Here is a 20374-nt window from a genome sequence, read left to right as displayed (position 1 = left end):
AAGGAGGCTAAATAACTTTAAACTTTAACATATGCTCAGATAGGTCGGTATTGTATCGGCCAGTATCGGTATTGGATCGGAAGTGCAAAACAATATCGGTATCGGATCGGAAGTGCAAAAACCTGGATCGGGACATCCCTAGTTTAAATAAACGACTATTTCAGTATCAAGTTAACATTTTAAAACAGTAAATAAAATACTCAAGTCCCCATTCTGTATCAGCAGCTTTAAACTACATTCAATTCATTTAATTTTGCGAATCAACTGTTAAAGTTGTTAAAATTGCTCCCGTTATTCCATAATTTCCCTTCTGTCTACTTTCGACATGTGAAAGTTTTAAAACTGTTTTGAAGATAGATTCAAGTCAAGATTTTGCCAATTTAGGAGTATTTTAGATAAAAAGTTAATTAGGTTCGCTTGAAAGGTTCACAACAGCCTACTAGGGAAGTCTTCTGCTTTAAGATGGCGGCCGTTACTAACGCATCTGGTTTTGTATACTTCAATGTTGCTAACGAAGTCGAGGCTGTCGTGTAGCATCTAGTTCTATATACATATGATATCTATTATCTCCAGTAAAACGACGTTGACGTAGTTTGTTGCGGCTGTCAGCAGCAGTCAGGTATTCTTGTGTTTTTTATCCAGCGGCATGAGTTGAGCTAAAGCCGTGAGTTGAGCATTGGCATTACCCTATTACCCTTCCTATGACAAGCAATATGTTTACTTTCGGGACGCAATGCGGTCAGTTTCTCATTGCGTCCCGTAGACCGCGCTGTGCATTAGTTCAGCTTTACTTGACATTAGGGGTTGCGTTAACTGAATATTTTCCGTCGTTGACCGGTTTTTTAAAACGGTGACGGAAAAAACTGAAGTCCATTCGTCATTTTGACAGGTTGCAATTCACACCCCAGACCACAGGGTGGCGGTGAGTGAGCATATTAATTAGCTATTGTCTCTCTTGATGCATTACGTCGTTGGCCTTACTCGGAAAAATGTCAAGGCAACTGAGTGTTTGCCTAGCACGGCCAGACTGTTCTCCCTGTATTTTTCAAACACTGAGAGACAAGTCTGGGACACAGCCTCTCGAGTAGGTACAAAATCAGTCGACAAATCAGATTTGTTTATTTGCGTGACGTGTTCTTCACGAGCAACGTCACTCTTGCGCGCCGAAAGTCGTCTCTAGAACAACATGGATGGCGTACGGGAGAGCCGAGAATATGTTTCAATCCGCGGTAAATTCAGTTTTAAATGAGCTAAAACACATCGACACGAATCATTGAAAACAGTCTGTCTCGCGCTAGCCATGTTGAATAAACTCCGTTCTCCTCGTATGTTTACTAGTGACGGGATCTGTCGTTCACTTGAGTAAACGAATCCATTCCGGATCGTTCAGTAAAAAGATTCGTTCAAACGAATCGTTCAACGAATCGTTCGCCCCCCTCATCTCCCTCCCCGTCCAAATGAATCGTTCGGTTACTGAACGGGAAGTGACGTTGCCGAACGAATCACCAAAGACCGCTTCGCAGTATAACTGAACGGGAAGTGACATTCTTGGTCCCTCCCTCTCTCTTGCAGACAGGCTCCTCATTGACCGCTCGTCGTAGTTTCAGTAATGAGTGACAGGCAATATCATTCTGCTTTCACAGACAGCCTCGTCTCCCTCCCTCCCGCTGCTGCAAAAGCGAGGGAGAACTTCCGCGTCGTCTGTCCTAGTTCTATGGGCTCAAAATCATGGCTCGTGCTTGCATTTCGATTTAGGACACGGTCAAACATTTTCCTTTTGTGGGAGGAGTGGGGGTTTGGGGTCGGGGGCGCACGGACTTTCTTTAGCATGTCCTCGATCACGTATACAATGCTGCTGCTAGCCTGCTACCAGCCAACGCAGCATGCTTGCTGTCACGAAAATAAAAATAAATCGAAAGTTTAATTTCTAAATATGGAACGACCAACACATCATATTTACCTCTCGCTCTGTTGTATTTTTGTTTTTATGCTCATCACTATTATTTTTAGTCACTATTGTTAAAACTATAAGTGTAAATAGCTAGTTGTCGAATGTGCTGCTCTGAAATAAAGACAATACTGCATTTTGATATTTGACAGTTTAATTGCAAATCAGTATTAAGATGATCGTATTGAATTTTTGCACTGGTATTAATAAATAAAATAATCCGGTCAGCTCCCCTGTCGTCCCCGCATCTCAGATCGTCAAATGCTGACGAGAAATGATTGTTTGCTCTTTACGATGTCGCCTTTCTACCCTCGTTAGTCTGTTAAGAAAAATGTAGACATATTGCGACATCTCCCGTGTCCGTGTGCGTGGTTTTGGGGCGCTTGAGTAGCGCATGATGGACGGATTGACATAATTTGTCAAACCAACCAACACCTGACACGGGAAAAAAAATAAAACACTCGGAAAAAATTGACATGTATATACAGTTTCATTGCAAATCAGTATTATGGTGATCGTATTGACGTTTTGCACTGGTATTAATAAATAAAATAATCCGGTCAGCTCCCCTGTCGTCCCCGCATCTCAGATCGTCAAATGCTGACGAGAAATAATTGTTTGCTCTTTACGATATCGCCTTTCTACTCTCATTAGTCTGTTAAGAAAAATGTAGACATATTGCGACATCTCCCGTGTCCATGTGCGTTGTTGTGGGGCGCTTGAGTAGCACATGATGGACGGATTGACATAATTTGTCAAACCAACCAACACCTGACACGGAAAAAAAAAAAAAAAAACACTTGGAAAAAATGGACATGTATATACCGTTTCATTGCAAATCAGTATTATGGTGATCATACTATTCTTTTTTTCTGTGCACATATGAGGTAAATATCGCTGCCATGAAGCCTCCATATAGTGACAGTTCTTTGCCCCCTTCATTGCTGTCACGCGACCGCAGCTCAGCTTTTGCTTGCCTCGTAGCTACCCGTGTTTTAAATTACTGTAAATTTGATAGTATGTCGTAATAGGTAGTCCCGAGTCTGTTGAGAAAAGTAGTACACTAAACCATGCTCGCTAGATTTGTGTGGTGTTTTTGTCTTTTTGAGCTGCATTTGATAGGCTCCACGTTAACAAATATGTGACAAAGTCCTTTCCTTTCATTTTTTGATTCGTTCACCGCATAGTCATTACTGGAAAGTCACGTTAGCAGCAAGCTAGGTCAGGAACCGGAAGACCGAGTCACTGAACGGGAAGTGACAAAACTCAGTCTTGCCCCCCTTGCCTGCACGCTGGCTGCTTATTGGCCACACGTGGAAGTGAGTGACATACGCCCTGATTCTGTTTCCGGTCCCTCCCCTGCCCACGATGAGGCTGGCGTCTGATTGGTCGTGTGCGATGTCAGAAGACGCTGCCGCTTGCTCAACGCCCTCCCGCGCAGTGAACAAGCACCAACTTCATAGAACGAATCAGTGCAGATGGTGATTAGTTCGGTCTCGTTCACCCAAACAATTCGTTCAAAAAGAACGAATCGTTCACGACCGATACAACACTAATGTTTACATCCGCGCGCAAGTCCCTCGTCCTGCCCTTGTCGCTTTGCTAACGGCACGTCTGCCCGTCGCTGATTGGTGCACTCCGCTGTCTGTTTGCCTCTTGTTAAGCTTGTTCGGACAGAATATTAATTAAAAATGAATGAAAAATAAATACTATTGAATATGTCATTATTATCATTTTTAAAATGTAAGTGACGGGTAAAAATAGATCATGACCGGATTTTTATGACACTGTCAGTCAAAATGACAGACAAGAAAAAAGTGTAGCGCAACCTCTGCTTGACATATTTCAATAATCGGAATTTGGATGTTTGTGAATCGTTCTCGAATCTTCCACGGCCGAATCGCTCAAGGATGTAATGACGGCTGGGCATGTTGTACCGTGGTTTTAAGTGTTAGATGGTGCGTCTTTACTCACGTGAGATAATGGCTCGTCATCCCGAATGAATTCTTCGGCAATGACTCTTGTTATTCCCTGGGCTTTGGGACTGTCGAGTGCCAGTTTGTCACGCATAGCAAAAGTTTCTGCCAGTGTTAATTGCGTAGGACCTTTCTTTTTGTCTTCGGTTTTCTTAACATACTCCTCATATTGTTTGTGGTGGTATTTCGCTAAATGCTTGATTAGGTTGGTTATATTAAAATTTCTTACAGCTTTACCACTACGCTTGACTTTATTGTGGCATATGTTGCTCTCTGCCTCTTCGTCTTTGTCGTCCTTTAAGGTGAAGTGATCCCACACAGCTGACATTTTTACCGATAAAGTCTCTCGGTAAATTGGGAGACTGTAATGTAAATGTAGTGTGTTGAAGGTGTGCCGTAAAATGCGGACCGGATTTTAGGGAAACCGAAGCAAAAACTGGAATGAATTATGTAAATCTGTGCGCTGGAAGACCTGGACTGGACTTAAAAAAAAAAAACTGGATCGGAAGTCGGGATCGGAATTTTTCCGTGTTCCGATCCGATACCGATGCTCGTTTTTTTTGCCCATATTGGTGTCCGATCCGATCCAAATATCGGATCAGGACATCTCTAAGGCAAAAGCAAACAAAAAAGTAACTAACAACAATAGAATTTAAAGAAGTGCAATAGTGTTTATAGAAAGTTCAAAATGGAGCAAACATCGAACATCAAGCCAACGACTGTTAACTCAAGCCGACTCATATATGAGGACTCCGTTAACTGGATATTTTATGACCAATCAAGTGTTCGGTTGATTAATATACCAAATGTGTGCCATCTATGTTTAAAATGTTGAATCAAATAAATTTTATTTTTTTAATTAAAAAAAATAAAAGTTTCAAGGGTATGTTTTATGGAGCTGGTGATTCAATGGCACTTGTGCTGTTTACCAAAATAAAAATGACCCAAAAGAACCCTCACTTTCGGAATAAGCAGAACTGTGACTGCACTAATGTCAGTTAAATGATGTGTAGTGTGTATGCCCAATGTGCTGGACGGCTGGCGCCACGATATGTGCCGAAAGGACACGAACGAGTCTTGGCACACCAATCCTCGTTGCATTTTTTAAAAACAAGATTAAGACTTTTATTTTATTATTATATTATTTACTTTTATTAGCTGAATGCTGTTGAGTGGGCAAAACAAGGTGCCGCCTCTGGGATGGGAGACGACAAAAGTGTGTGATATGTAAGACTTGTAGTAAGGATGGATAAACTCATGAGTGTCGCAGGTGGGTCAGAGTGGGGAACAGGTGAGGGGATTGATGACAGTTGTGACATGGACATGATGCAGGAACATCTTGACAGTGGGAATTCATTTTGGGTGGTGGGTTCGAATTTTATTTTGAGAGATTCTTTGAATATTATGTAAAACAGTTGGGAGATGTGTTAAAAGATTTGTCAGTAGAATTTTTCTTTTTGTTCTCCAGGTGAGAAACCATATGAATGCGCCAATTGCAAGAAGCGATTTTCCCACTCGGGCTCGTACAGCTCGCACATCAGCAGCAAGAAGTGCATGAGTGCAGTCACCACCCCCAACGGCCTGGCCCGCAAGCCAGTCAAGTCGCCGCCGCCCGTCACGGAGATTTCACGAGTCGCCATCTCTTCGGGACGCACAGTTTTGAAGGAGAAACTAGAGAGTAAACCCCTCCAGGAACAGCTCCCCATTACACAGATCAAATCGGAGCCAAACGGGCAACCCTGCAAGCCGGCTGTGGCGACGGAACCAGCTGCCAATGGGGCGGCGCCCCAGCCCCCACCTCAAGGCGTCGCTATGGTTCTCCCTACTGTTGGACTTGCACCACCTATAAACATCAACCTGAGTGAGCTGCAGAATGTCCTGAAGGTTGCTCTGGATGGGAATGTCTTGAGGCAGGTTCTGGGGACCACCGATGGGGCTGCTGTGCAGGGTAAGCCAGGTATCGTGGTCCAGCAACCTCAGCAGCAGATCATCAGCCTGCCTGCCTTTGTGGACCACGATGGGACCACAAAGATCATTATCAACTACAGCATTGGACCCGCGCCTGCCACTACAGCCACTTCCACTGCCACCACTACCACCGGTGTACCCATGCCACTTTTTGTTAAAAACAACCTGGTTCCAGCAGCACCCATCCCAACCAAAACGGACAAGCCGTCAACTCCCAAGGTGGACCTCAGCCTCGTCAAGGAAGAGCCTGAAGATTCTGTGCTCATTACGGACACAAAGACAGACCCAGCGATGAGCATCAAGACTGAAGACCGCACTGAGGTGCTCCCACCCAACTCCGGCTCCGGTACTTGCTCACTCTGTGATGAGTGTCCCGAGAACCTGGAGGCACTGCACTTGCTCCAGCACCACAAAGTGGCCAATGGGGAGGCTGTAGACTCAGCCGCCTTGGACCCGTCCTTCGCTGCTTTGCTGAGTGACGCTGGGGTGACGTTGCAGCAAGAGCCAGCCGTGGATGATCTTCTGACCCTCCTCAAGACCTACTTCGCATCCAACTCCAACCCTGACCAGGCTGAGTTTGAGAAGATCTCAGACTCAGTTGGTATTCCTGTCGCTGTTGTGCAGAAGTGGTTTGCCAAGATGAACTCTGGGAGACAGAGCTGCCAAGAAACGGCTACTTCCAAACAGACTGAATCCCTCAACACTGAGGATGACACCAAGCAAGCGTTATGTAGTTCCCCATCTGATTCCCCATCATTAAATGCCAACGACTTGATCATCGTCAAAAGAGAGCCAGATGACCCTGAGGTTCTGGACTCACAAGCTGAACCCTTGGACCTGTCCCTCCCAAAACAACTCGCCGCTCCCGCCTCCACTGTAACCCCAGAGGACACGCCACCTCCCCCAAAACCACCGCAGCCCATGAATCTGACCTATCTGAGGAAAGAGCAGGTGGACAGTCGCACTGTGTTTGTGGCCGCACCTCAAACGCGCAGAACCACCGTCAGTATTATGCCCACCTCACAGTTGCCCACATTGGTCGCCATCACGGGTCAGGGCTCGGTGGGCTGCCTCGGCACCCTTGGGGACTCAGCCAAGCGGACCATCCTCATCCCACAGCTCACTTACACGTACGCCGGTGCAGCTGGAGGTGCAGCCAAGACGGTGGTGCTTAATGGGCACAAGGTAAGAATATCTTTAAGTCTTGAACAGCAATGTTTCTTGTAAAGATTGTGATACTCCATGAGCAGATAGCTTAAACACTTGTAGCTTGACTAATGAGTTTCACCTGTTCTGTAAACAAGCTTCTAAATCAATGAACTTGTGTATGAAATTAGAATTTTTTAGATATGCCATTAATCTATTTTTCTGGTCCTCCATCCACTGTTTCCCATTTCACTTAAGCAGTGGCATAACTAAAGCCCGCACCCATAAGTCAAGGTACCACTGCACTTAAATGTGATGTATCCCAAGTTGCAAAAAAAAAAAAAAAAAAAAAAGAACAGATTGTCTACAAATAGTTCCTAGGATAAATTTGGTTCAACTGCCACAGAACCAAATTGGAGCTTTGGAGTTTTTAGCATTTTTTCTCTGGTCCAGTGGGAAGCATTTACCTACGTGACAATGGTGCTCTGGTGCCAGATCTCTGCTGCCATTTTACAGAAAAAAAGCCAGCCATTTTAGGATACCTTGAATACAGAAATATATACTAGTCCTACTCAAAAAATTAGCATATTGTGATAAAGTTCTTTATTTTCTGTAATTTACTGATAAACAGACTTTCATATATTTTAGATTCATCACACACAACGGAAGTAGTTCAAGACTTTTAGCGTTTTAATATTGATGATTTGGCAAAAAAGGATTTTTGTTTTTTCTTGACTATCTAAAAAAATTAACATATTTCATCCGACCAATACAAAAAAGTGTTTTTAATACAAAAAAAGTCAACCTTCAATTAATTATATCAGCTATACACTCAAAACTTGGTCGGGAATCCTTTTGCAGAAATGACTGCTTCAATGCGGCGTGGCATGGAGGCACTCAGCCTGTGGCACTGCCGAGGTGTTATGGAGGCCCAGGATGCTTCGATAGCGGACTTAAGCTCATCCACAGTGTTGGGTCTGATGTCTCTCAATTTCCTCTTCACAATATCCCACAGATTCTCTATGGGGTTCAGGTCAGAAGAGTTGGCAGGCCAATTGAGCACAGTAATGCCATGGTCAGCAAACCATTTACCAGTGGTTTTGACAGTGTGAGCAGGTGCCAGGTCGTGCTGAAAAATGAAATCTTCATCTCCATAAAGCTTTTCATCAGATGGAAGCATGAAGTGCTCCAAAATCTCCTGATAGCTAGCTGCATTGACCCTGCCCTTGATAAAACACAGTAGACCAACACCAGCAGCTGACATGGCACCCCAGACCATCACTGATTGTGGGTACTTGACACTGGACTTCAGGCATTTTAGCATTTCCTTCTCCCCTTTCGCCCTCCAAACTCTGGCACCTTGATTTCCGAAAGACATGCAAAATTTTCTGTCATCTTTAAAAAGTACTTTGGAACACTCAACACAACAGTCCAGTGCTGCTTCTCTGTAGCCCGGGTCAGGCGCTTCTGCCGCTGTTTCAGGTTCAAAAGTGGCTTGACCTGGTGAATGCGGCACCTGTAGCCCATTTCCAGCACACACCTGTGCGTGGTGGCTCTGGATGTTTCTACTCTAGACTCAGTCTACTGTTTCTGCAGGTCCCCCAAGGTCTGGAATCGACCCTTCTCCACAATCTTTCTCAGGGTGCGGTCACCTCATCTGGTTGTGCAGCGTTTCCTGCCACACTTTTTCCTTCCCACAGACTTTCCACTGAGGTTCTTTGATAGAGCACTCTGGGAACAGCCTATTCCCTCAGAAATTTCTTTCTGTGTTTTAGCCTCTTGCTTGAGGGTGTCAATGATGGCCTTCTGGACAGCAGTCAGGTCGGCAGTCTTGCCTATGATTGCGGTTTTGAGTAATGAACAGGGCTGGGAGTTTTTAAAAGCCTCAGGAATCTTTCGCAGGGGTTTTGAGTTAATTCGTTGATTCAGATGATTAGGTTAGTAGCTTCTTCAGAGTACCTTTTCGTGATATGCTAATTTTTGTAGATAGGGATTTTTGTTTTTTCTTGACTTTTTTTGCTAAAATCATCAGTATTAAAACAATAAAAGGCTTGAACTGCTTCAGTTGTGTGTAATAATTCTAAATTAAAGTCTAATGTTTATCAGTACATTACAGAAAATAATGAACTTTATCACAATATGGTATTTTTTTTAGAAGGACCTGTGTTTCCATATAATGGGAGGGTTAGGTTAAGAAACATACTGAGAACAGTCAAGAACCAACTTAACCTGCAAAAGGACAAAAATAAACTAATGTAACCAGTGAACCACTGCTTGAAGAGTCAAGTAAAAAACCAACTTAAATAATGGAGTTAAAAAGTAATTAAACAACCGTGTTAGGAATCACAGTGAGATACAACTTAAGGACCAAGTCAGGCACCACAGCAAGAATTTTGACAAGATCCCAATCAAGTTATATATCCAAGTCAAGAACCAACTGAGGAATCCCCTTCTACAAAGTGTGACTGGCTAGAACCACAGCTAGAATCCAGTTGAGATGCAAAACAGGAGCCAAGTCCGGTAACCTTTACAAGACTGCTTTGTTGGTTAAAAGCGTGGGCTTCTCTTTTTTTTTTTCCATGAGCAAGGAGTCAAGTTGGAGCCACGTCACTGCGTCACTGTAAAACGTCGGTACGCCATTACATGAGCTGTGAGCGAAAGTGGGATGTGTGTGTAGGGGGTGATGTTATTTGAGTGTGCGCTGCCTGACACGCGGCAATAAAAAGTTCTGTTCCCAAACCAAGTGTTTTATTAAGTGTACAGGGTGACCCAGAAAAAAGTTTACACTGCCATAATACAACTTAAATGCCATGTTTATTCAACTTAGAATTAGAATTTAATCACAAATTATACATTATTGTAAAGAACATGTACAGTACACTCTATTTTTCAATGTATCCTCCCTTAAGTGTCACAACAGCCTCCAGGCGCCTGCGGAACGCTTGACAGTTCTTCTTTATGTAGGATGCTGTCATCTTTTCCCAAGATCTAACAATGGACCTCTCCAAGGCTGCCACAGAAGTTTGTGGCTTCTTACAGGCACTGTCCTCCACAGTTGCCCATATGCTATAATCCAGGGGATTGAGATCTGGACTCTGGGGTGGCCACATATCACCTTGTCAATCAACTTTTTGGTCCGCACAGATCGGCACTTCCAGACCCAGGTTTTCGTGAGGCTGTTCCAGTATCTTTCAGCTTCTTTTTAACTTTGTAGACTGCACATCTGGATATTCTCAGATTTGCTGCAATCTCAGTAGGTGTCAGACCGGCACGCAGCAATTCAGGTACAGCTAAAGTTTTCTTCATTTTCAGCAGAAGCACAGGAATGTAGAGACGAGAGATTACCAGCTGCATTGAGTGACCTTAATGAATCACTTAAGCATGACAACCTATTTAGATATCTTTCAATGGCTTTTAAACAAGCAGTCAACTGAGTGTAAACTTTTTTTGGGGTCACCCTGTAAATGACCAAATGGTAGAATACATAACAAGCAGGGAAAAAGGGGACAAAGCTCACCCTATGTGCTGAAGCCCCACGCTGAATGCTTGTCACAACCGTGGTAAGCGAGGGTCCTCTTTTTGTGGTAAAATGTAGCGAGTCACCACAGGCAAATGTAAGCAGGTACACTCATGAACACACGTTTTGAGACACTTTCTCATTTTACTGAATGGTTAAGTATTAAGCGTATAACCTTTGACCACCGGTGTAAAAAAACACTCCACTGCTGCCAACTTGACATCAAGTGCGATATGTTTTAATTTGATGTTGAGTGTAATTGCATGGCTGTGGACGTCACTGCGACAATGCCGCACACAGTTTGCCTGGCAGGCAGTGGCCAGCTGATGCGGGGGGCGGCACCTGATCAGGGCTCGCCTGGGACACGGTCGTTCGAGGTGGGGACCCACCTGCAGCCACACAAGTCCCACTGTGCCGTGTCAATGCCACGTGGAATGAGGGCTGGCCGGCTAGCTGGCAACTTCACCAGCTCCATGTGGAATGGGGACTGCAAGCTGAATTGATTTCGGGAGCCCGACGGGTAATTTCTGTGCTCCTGCTCAACTCGACATCCGGCATCGACTGCCACTTGTTCACATGAGCTTCCTACCTCCTTGCATCACGCTAACCCCGGCCCCTGACGTAGTTTGTGCTTCGCTGGCCCTTGTTTGGCCCAGCAAGGAGTTGATGCCTGCGAGTCACCCGTTTTTAGCCTCTGGTGCCAGTGCTTGGTTTGTGAAAACAGAAATAACCGGTGCTGATCTAAGCATAAGCTGGAACGAGCACCTGCTCAGTGGAAAAGGGCCCTTTCTGAAAATAATCCTATTAGAACTCTTGTGTTTTTCCTTACAGACGTCGGACGCGGCCTCCGAGGGTGCAACGGACGAGCGGAAGGAGATTTCGGTCATGAAGAAGCCGCGTCTGGAAAACGGTGTCTATGCTTGCGATCTGTGCAACAAGGCCTTTCAGAAGGGCAGCTCTTTGCTCAGGCACAAATATGAACACACAGGTACGACAGCATCCAGACTACTCTGACCCTGAAGTGAGGTGGAGAAATCAAGTTAGATTTAAGGCACAAATTTGGAGATTTGGGACTCGCTTGCCTGAGGAAAGTCTCAAAGTCTGATACTAGAAGACTTACAAAACCAAAATGTTATGTCTCCTGACATGGTTCATGTTTGTGTTTGCAGGAAAGCGTCCTCATGAGTGCCCAGTGTGTAAGAAGGCCTTCAAGCACAAGCACCATCTGATCGAGCACTCGCGGCTGCATTCGGGTGAGAAACCCTACCGGTGCAACAAGTGCGGGAAGCGCTTCTCGCACTCGGGCTCCTACTCGCAGCACATGAACCACCGCTACTCCTACTGCAAGCCCGACGGCTCCGATCCTGACTCCAGCCCGGACGCAGATGCCGCCGAGGTTGCCGCCGCTGTCGTAGCAGGCAGCCCAGACGCCACTCTGGACTCGGACATAGGTGAGAGCGAAGAGGATGACGAGGCCATGTGTGTGGACGACATCCGGGTCGTCCAGGTGGATGATGGCGAGTGCGAGATCTACGAGGGCAACTTTGATGAAGACGAAGAAGATGAGAATGAGGATGGAGGTGAAGAAGAAGAGCGTAAAGAAGAGAACGAAAAAAACCTGGACGTAGATGAGTTTGCATGCCAGGTGGTGGAGGTGGAGCTGAATCACGACCAGACACAGGAGTCAGCCGTTGAGGGACAGGATGGGGGGAAGGTGGACAAGGCAGAGGCGGCCGGTATCAACCTGGATCAGATGGCGGACTGCGCATATAAAAGCATCAGGGACTGGTCGGACAGCGAGGAATCCTCTGACGACCAAGCTGTGACGGACGCCAAATAATCCAAACCCCGCTTCGGGACTCTTGAAAGCCACAGCTTCCTTCTTGGTTTTAGCTCTTCCTCCAGATCCAGTTTATTATGGAATATGGACCCTTTTGGCAATGGACCCCTCGCCAAAATACACATACAAAGCAAATAATGTAATGTTCTTGAGTAGGCTTGTTCAGGGTTAAGAAAGAGTTAGTGCTATTGAGACAGTGACAGCCATGAACTTAACCAATTTATGTACCATTTTTACTCCTTTAGTCACAAAGATGGAGAAAAAAAATCTATACTTGCCTACAAATGCCACAAGAGGGGGGCAAAGCACTAGTTGTCTATCAACTTACCTTATATTAGCTCGGAGCTGCTATATGACGGCTGCAGAGCACTACTTTTGTCAAAATGAAGCTCAACATGGTCAGTTGGTACCAAAGTAGTGCTCTGGCCTGGGCGCAGAAACCGAAAAATGAAGGATAGGTACTGAAAACCAGTGATTAGGTGATTTTGCGAATACCCAACCGTAAATATGTGGGGGTTTAATGGGTGAAAAAGTGTTTCAGTGCTTTTTTTTGGAGGGGGTCATATTCTTTGCGGTCTACATTATTACACCGGCTGTGACTCCGCAGCTTTAGATCCAGTTCTGGTAAGGGTCGGCTGCTTTTAACGGTCCACTACTGTGTCCGAACACCTGGGTGTGCCTGAAATCTTTTCTTTGTTGTGCAAATACCAGTGTTACAAATGTTTATAGATGCTTTGGTTCGTGTTACTAACTCGACTTTTTTGTTTGGGTTGCCAATGTTTCCGACTTCATCAGTATTCTCTTTGAGTTCGTCGAACAAAAAGCGCTGCACTACCGTTTTCCCATTCGTTGCCCTTTCAGTGTTAGTGTTTTGCGCCGTTTGTTTTAATGTTTGACTGTTAGCCTTAAAGAAAAAAAAGTATTCCCTCCCCTGACCCACCCACAAGCAAAATGGGCGGCGCCCCCTGCCTTATGCAAGACCTGCGTGCTGTTAAAGTGCCATTGAACAGTGTTGTTGTCCCCTCGCTCACGTGGAGGGTGTTCACCAATGTCGTGTTACTTTCCTTACCCGTCATTTCCTACCATGGTTTCTTGACTTTTGTTACGTGTATTCAGCGCCACGTTAGCTGTCTTTTTAGCTGCCAGCAAACCACAGCGGTCGCACCCCACGCTATAAATTGACTGTTGGTCGAAACATTTTGTAAATTTGATTGCATTTTGTCAACAGTCAAGTTTAGGATTTTATTAGTGACAGTTTTAGCATTTTTTTTTTTATTTTAATGTTATGATTATTGAATCAGTTGACATTTTGAAAAACCTTTTTTTTAACACCCCCAATTAAATTATAATTTGAGTTTTGATTTGTAAGACGGGTAAAATTTAAAAATTACATTTAATACATTTATACATTTAATACATTTAAAAATCTATGTGTTTAATGTAGTTTTTCAACATTTTTTTTTTGTTAAAAAGGGTTTCAAAACTTGAGAATTTCTTTTTTGTAAAAGCAGGAACAACTTTATGCTTGATTCATCAAGTTTACTTTTTAAATTGGTAACAACACAATTTTCAAAAATTACTTGATGTGATTAGTTTTTTAAAGCTATATATTTTTAGCAAGTTTGGCATTCTTGTTAATTGGTATTTTTTTTCTACTCTTTTTACAATTTTTAAATTTTTTTGCAATTAAAAAAAAAACTATGGCAAATGTCATTCCAAAAAAGTTCACGCTCAAGTTCACAAATAACTCAAAAAGGAAAAGTACCTACAGTTTTATTATTCTGCTTTAAAGATATTTGAGACCGTTTGATTATACATTTTTTTGCAATCCCTTTTTAAGTGTGTCATTCAATTATAAAATTACAAGTTTACATAAAAATCTGAAAAAATATAAAGATTAAGCTAAAAAAATTACCAACAAAATTGTTCTATTTTCATTTTTTTGAACAACCGTTTTCACAATTCATGAAATTTCCTCTTATAAAATATCTTGTGGTTTCTAATGTGGTAAAACCGCCCATTTACATTAAAAAAACAAATTTTCCGTACTAAGACAACAAAAATCCCATTGTAAACCATAAAACAACGTCATAAACACAATATTGTCTGACTCACGCACTTGAATGAGTATCACAGTTTTAAAGATGTCTGTGATTGGTAGCAGTTCGTGGCAATCGCTGCATTTTCCACTGAAATTATATATATTTTTTTCAAATGATGAAACAGATGTTAGCCTTGACTGTTTAACGCCCTAAAAATGAGCTACGCATTTGTTTGTCTTTAATAAAGCTCTTTTTTTCACTGTTGGTTTTTCAACTGCGCACTTGTTCAGATGGAAAATGGCGACGCGCTGTTCCGCACTTTGGGTGGCAAATGTCAGCCAACGTGGCGCTCCCGTGTTTTTCCCCAGTCATGATTTTTACCGAAACAGTATTTGTTTTCTTCCTTTTGGATTTGATCGCGTGCGTTTCTGACAAAGCCAGTATTACAAAGTCTTTACATAACTTTTTTTTTTTTTATATATATATATATAAATATTTATGTTGTAATTTTTTTTGTATTTTCCTTTTAACGGTTATTTATTCCGCATTAGTATAGGTAGTGTACATGACTGTAGGATGAATTGATAATATATTTTAGTATGAAAAGCAAATCAAGCCAAACCCACCATGTGGTTCTGGGTCTTTCTGCGTTTGTTTTACAGAAAAACACCCCCAAAAAACAACAAAGACTTAAAGAAAAAAAAAAAAAAAGTAAAAATATTCATCTTGTATTTTATAAAGTGTTGGGGGGGGGGGGGTAAATGAAGAAAAAAGCCAATGAAAATGTTCCATGTGGTCATTGTCACACAGCTACTGATGGAAAACGCATGAGATGAAGCTCCAATCCTTTCTTTTTGTTATTGTTGCTTTGGATCTTTTTGTCATTTTGCCGTGCCATCACTTTGGTTTGTCCTTTTTTCTAATGTTTGTCCCTTCACAATAAACATGTGAATGCATCCCTGACTTACTAGCCCCCGCCTGCATTTTTTCAAAAAGTCATCCCTTCTTGGACAAAAAGTTCGTTACAAGATATACACAAGAATTAGTATAAATGTCGTACACACTATGTTCAACCACTGCAGCCCTCCCCACTAGGCAGGCCCCTAACTCATTAGCTGACAATAACTGCGCCCAATCCATTTGAACCAAGTCTCAACATTGGTAGGGACGATATGAAAGGATAACCTGCATGCACACTTTTTGCTTGGAATGGGAAATTAATAAGAGCCAAACAGATTGGGTGAACGGTGGTCACGGCTACATTTCTCACAAATATAAACCTAATTAAATTATATGGTAATTCGGGAATCATTATGACGATCACAATCGACCAGTCGATCGCAACGCTAGTGTGGACAGCTCGCTTTTGTGAGTTGATTGTGTTGTATGTTACAATGTGTGAGCAACATAATGAGTTTATGCAGCACCTCTCTCTTGCTAAGCAGCTTCTTGCTCACGGTTTTCTTGTTCTATAGTTTCCAGCAGAATTCACTACATTTCTCACGGTTTAATTAACGTTAACAGTAGAAAACACGAAACAAGGACACCTCTCTAAGCAGCTTCCTACTCGAGTTTAGCAAGTTCACACAGTTTAATGTTATGTTCACTCAGATGCTGGTGGGACTTTAAATAGTAAAATTAGTGGTGTGTTTCCCACCTCCACAACATTGGCGTCTTTTTAAATTACTTGCACTGGCTGCTGCTGGCCGGAAAAAAAAAATTCTAGTATCCCTCCTCTTCGAAGGGTGCGGAGGAGGCGGCCTGCTGTTGACATATATTTCTGTCGGGGCTGTGTGAGTGTGCGTGTGTGTGTCGGGTGGGTCAAGTCATCAGCCGATCAAACGTGCATTTGAAAGGGAAAAAATAAACCAGCACATTCAGCAAATGAAAAGGGGTAAATATAAGTTTGAACATAATGAAAATAATTCACTTAATAATGGTAGTTAATTCTATCCTTACAACATATGGGAATTTTTTTTTCTGATCAAACGAGCACTATCCGCTAACCCTCAAACAACCCAAGTTGTTATCAGCACTCAGTTCCGAAGCCTTCGTCTGTGATGGTATGAGGGCATGAACAAGGTTATGAATGCAGCTCACAACTGCTAGAATGAGCGCGTCCACAGTAACGTTCATGGGACTGAAATATGATGCATTCAATTCACGTTCGCCCAAAATATGAATGTGTTCATGAACGATCATTCGTTAAACGCATCTTTTTTCAACATTGTGTAAATGGCAATGTCGAACTGACAGAACATCTTTGAAACTTTCTCAGCCACTTATGAGTTAGCTATTCCCCCTCACACCCTGAGAAACTTAGAGCCAATGAAGGCATCCTATTTGAATTGATCGGCTGAATGATGTCTCACAGCCATTGACGGCAATAGATCTTGTTACTTGGTGGACTTTTCCAGCCCTCCTATTTCAAATGGTTTAGAGCAGTGATCCCCAAACACCGGCCTGGGGACCGGTACTGATCCATGGCCAGTGTTGGGCACGTAACTTTAAAAAAGTAATTATAGTTACTCACTACTTCTTCCAAAAAGTAACGAAGTTAGTAACTGAATTACTCTATAGTAAAAGTAACTAGTTACCAGGGAAAATAACTATTTCCGTTACTTTAAAAAGTTGTTGTATGTCAAAGAATTTGACATTTTCTGAGCAGTATTCGAGTCAGTTGAACAGAGAAGAACAGACAGGTAGTTGTGTTATAGAACCTTGTAATATTAATTGCACCTCACCAGCAACCGATATATCCTACACTTGAAGTGCAACAAAAACAAACAGATATGAATTGCTTACCACTGATGTCAACAAAAGCTTTGGCCTGGGACATAAATGACATTTTACATGCACGTTCTTGCCTTGAATTTCGGCCAACTTGAAATAGTGTTTATATCTCCACCTCGTAAAGGACAAATTTTCCTCTGAATGCTCTGCCATCATATCCCTCTGCATCTGTTTTGCGTGTGTGTTGGCCGCACGCGCTGTTCCGGTTTGTGTGTGAAAACATTGGCTCTGAAGTTTGTTCAAAAAAAAGAAAAAGAAAAAAAAAAATTATTAACAACAAATACACGTTCGCTATTAGGCTCGAGCGTTTACCTCACATAATGGGGGATCACGTGAGATTTGACAACGCAGCCATGTTGGAAGCAGGTCTGACTCGCGGGACATTAAACTTTAACTTGCCAGTTCAATAAAGAGACAAACTTGTTACTAAGGCGAAGAACAGATATGTGATCAAACTTAAGGATGTGAACAATGTTGACCCTTACGAGCAAGCCGAAGACAAATGGAGTAAAGATGTCGACGGGCTTCCACAATTACGCGAAATGGACATTCTGCTGTATTTATTGTTTGGTGTATGTTACTAAACTCATCAGCGATTCCGAAATTACAAATCACTACAAAGCTACGAACAGTTTTGCTGCGGATGGGTGCAGGACCTGCACATTATGACCGTATCAAACGGCAACTCCATCGTTCTTGCAAAGGTAGACTGTGTGTGTTTACTATTTTCATTACCATGAAATTGAACGCACTCCAAGTCTTGGATGACAAATAAACAGAGTAGAGTAGACTCGCTATGGCTGGTAGTTTCTTCAATTTATTCAAAGTAAGTAACGCACCGCTTTTGACCGTCAGTAACAGTAACGGCTTTGTAACGGCGGAAAAAATAATTAGATTACCCCGTTACTGAAAAAATAATGCCGTTAATATTTATAACGGCGTTATTCCCAACACTGTCCATGGCGGAGACCTCAACAGCCAGAAATCTTGCTTGTTTGTAGGTGACCAAATACTTATTTTCCACTCTAATTTGGAAATAAATTATTTGAAAATCAAACAATGTGATTTTCAGTTTTTTTTCCCACATTCGGTCTCTCATGGTTGAGGTTTACCCATGTTGACAATTACAGGCCTTTCTAATCTTTTCAAGTATGAGAACTTGCACAATTGGTGGTTGACTAAATACTTATTTGCCCCACTGTACATGCACTGAGGCGGGAAATAAAAATCTGTCATTGTTATAAACTCTAAACATGGCAAGTCGTCATAAATCGGGTGCACAGAAAATAAAAGAAAAATGCAAAAGAGGTGAAGGAGAAAAAATGATGATGTCTTTAAAGGGGGGACAAGAAGCCAGAGAATTAGGGATAGAGTTCGCTGTGGACGGTGATGTCGGTAAGTGAACAACAGTCGCAAACACTGAACATTAACATTCGCGATCACCGTGACCAAAGCCCGATTCGAGTCTGTCACAGGCCGCTTGTGGCCTATTGGGCTGCGATATTGTCATATGCTGGTGATGTGAAGTAAAGAGCAGACTTTTGCAGTGTATATTAACTTTTTTAATGCTCAACTACACCTGCGCACTTTACACTAGATATCATAAACTAGCAACCTAGATGTGCTGCGTTAGATCACCCTAAGTCCCATGCCATTGGCGATTGAGCGTGAGCTTGCTCAAAAACTGGATTTCACTGATGTTATAAATGACTTTGCTGTTCAAAAGTCTAGGTGCATCACTGTTTGAGGGCTTGATAAACCCAGGGATGTGGAGGGGGCAGGCACAGGATGTTTAATTATACTGTTTTGTTGTATAGCTGCCAGGCAAGCACTCTCAGTTGTATTGTATTGTAGTCAACATGGGACAATAGATGGAAATTGTTTGTTTACATTGTGTCACATCACATTACGGTCTGTTGAATTTAATAGTCCATCTCAAATTAAATAATTTAAAAATGTACACTGCCTTTGCTTGCAAAGCGTTAAAAGTATGTTGTTGTGACAAGCCGGTGGCAGGGGTGGGGTGGGGGTGCCCTATAATTGTCTCTTGTCCCCACTTGCCCCTGCAAGTCTGTTGACAGCCCTGAGTAGAGGTACCACTGCTGCAATTTTCTGCCACACATTGCCAGTCCGTGCAAAAAAGGTTGGGGACCACTGATTTAGAGGACGTCTATGGCTGTCAATGGCACAAAACACTACTACTTGACTTCGTAAAGGACAAATTTCATCAAGCTTCATTGTGTTCAGTTTACAGTTGGCGTCATATGAAAGTGGGAAAGGAATGCTGTAAAAAAAAAATAATAATAAAATAAATAAATAAATAAAATAAAAAAGGTTGTATATAAAAATGACCACTAGATGGCAGAAAAAGACAAGCCGACTTTTCACTGTTGTTGAAACCTCAAATATGACTTATATAATCATTTAAATGGGTTTTTAATCCTTTGAAATATGACAGCAATGTGCAGCAGACACATTATGGAAAATAGGAAGCAAGAAAATCAAAAGAATACTGCAATAAACTGAGGTACAAAGTGAAGCTTTTAAGTGAGTTGAAAGCAAATGTTAGGAAGCAGTGGTGGAATAACAAAAGGCCACCTGAGTGCTCTGCTAAAAGGCTGGAATGAATATTCACGCGGCGCACCTGATGAGTTTTTTTTTTTCCCCTCCCAACAATTGCTCCTAAAAAGGCTTACATAACAGAGTTTTATTTCTCTTCATCACCCACAGCTCCCTCAAAGATAAAAATCACGTTAGGATAACATGATTAGTGACTGTCAATCACACAAAGATTTCACATTTGTGGGGGGAAAAAAGTTTTTACTTTACAAGGAAAGTCAGATTGTGGAGGAAAAACTCAGCAAGTATGCAACATGTTTATGGCTTTCATTATGGTAAATGGTAAATGGTGTTTACCATTTACCACTACCATTTATGGCTTTCATTAAAGGATAAAGTCTTGCTCAAACACAAAACACACACACTTTTTCGCTCCCACTGGATCAATTGGATTTTATGCATAGAAATCATAACACACAGACACTTACACGCACAAATGAAGTGATGCAACATGAATGCAATAATGACAATGCTGAAATCAAGTGCGTATGTTTGGTCTCAATATTGGTAGGTACGATATATCGG

General features: G+C 42.4%; 1 protein-coding gene across 4 annotated transcripts in view; it reads left to right on the top strand.

Annotated features, from left to right (window-relative positions):
* LOC130929860 (zinc finger E-box-binding homeobox 1-like) overlaps positions 1–19167 on the top strand; it is a 54225-nt gene extending 35058 nt beyond the window's left edge. For 3 of the 4 annotated variants that reach the window (XM_057857459.1, XM_057857462.1, XM_057857461.1), the window contains 3 exons: positions 5393–7077; positions 11387–11543; positions 11725–19165. In XM_057857459.1, the coding sequence (XP_057713442.1) occupies positions 5393–7077; positions 11387–11543; positions 11725–12395 (2513 nt within the window). In that variant the 3' untranslated portion in view covers positions 12396–19165. Of the gene's footprint in view, positions 1–5392; positions 7078–11386; positions 11544–11724 lie in introns of all 4 variants that reach the window. The other variant, XM_057857458.1, reaches the window with a different exon arrangement.
* Positions 19168–20374: the final 1207 nt, after the last annotated feature.

Source organism: Corythoichthys intestinalis, chromosome 14, assembly GCF_030265065.1.
Source record: "Corythoichthys intestinalis isolate RoL2023-P3 chromosome 14, ASM3026506v1, whole genome shotgun sequence".
Taxonomy (NCBI): domain Eukaryota; kingdom Metazoa; phylum Chordata; class Actinopteri; order Syngnathiformes; family Syngnathidae; genus Corythoichthys; species Corythoichthys intestinalis.
The sequence above is the reverse complement of the archived record's forward strand: the minus strand, read 5'-3'. Positions and strand labels throughout refer to the sequence as shown.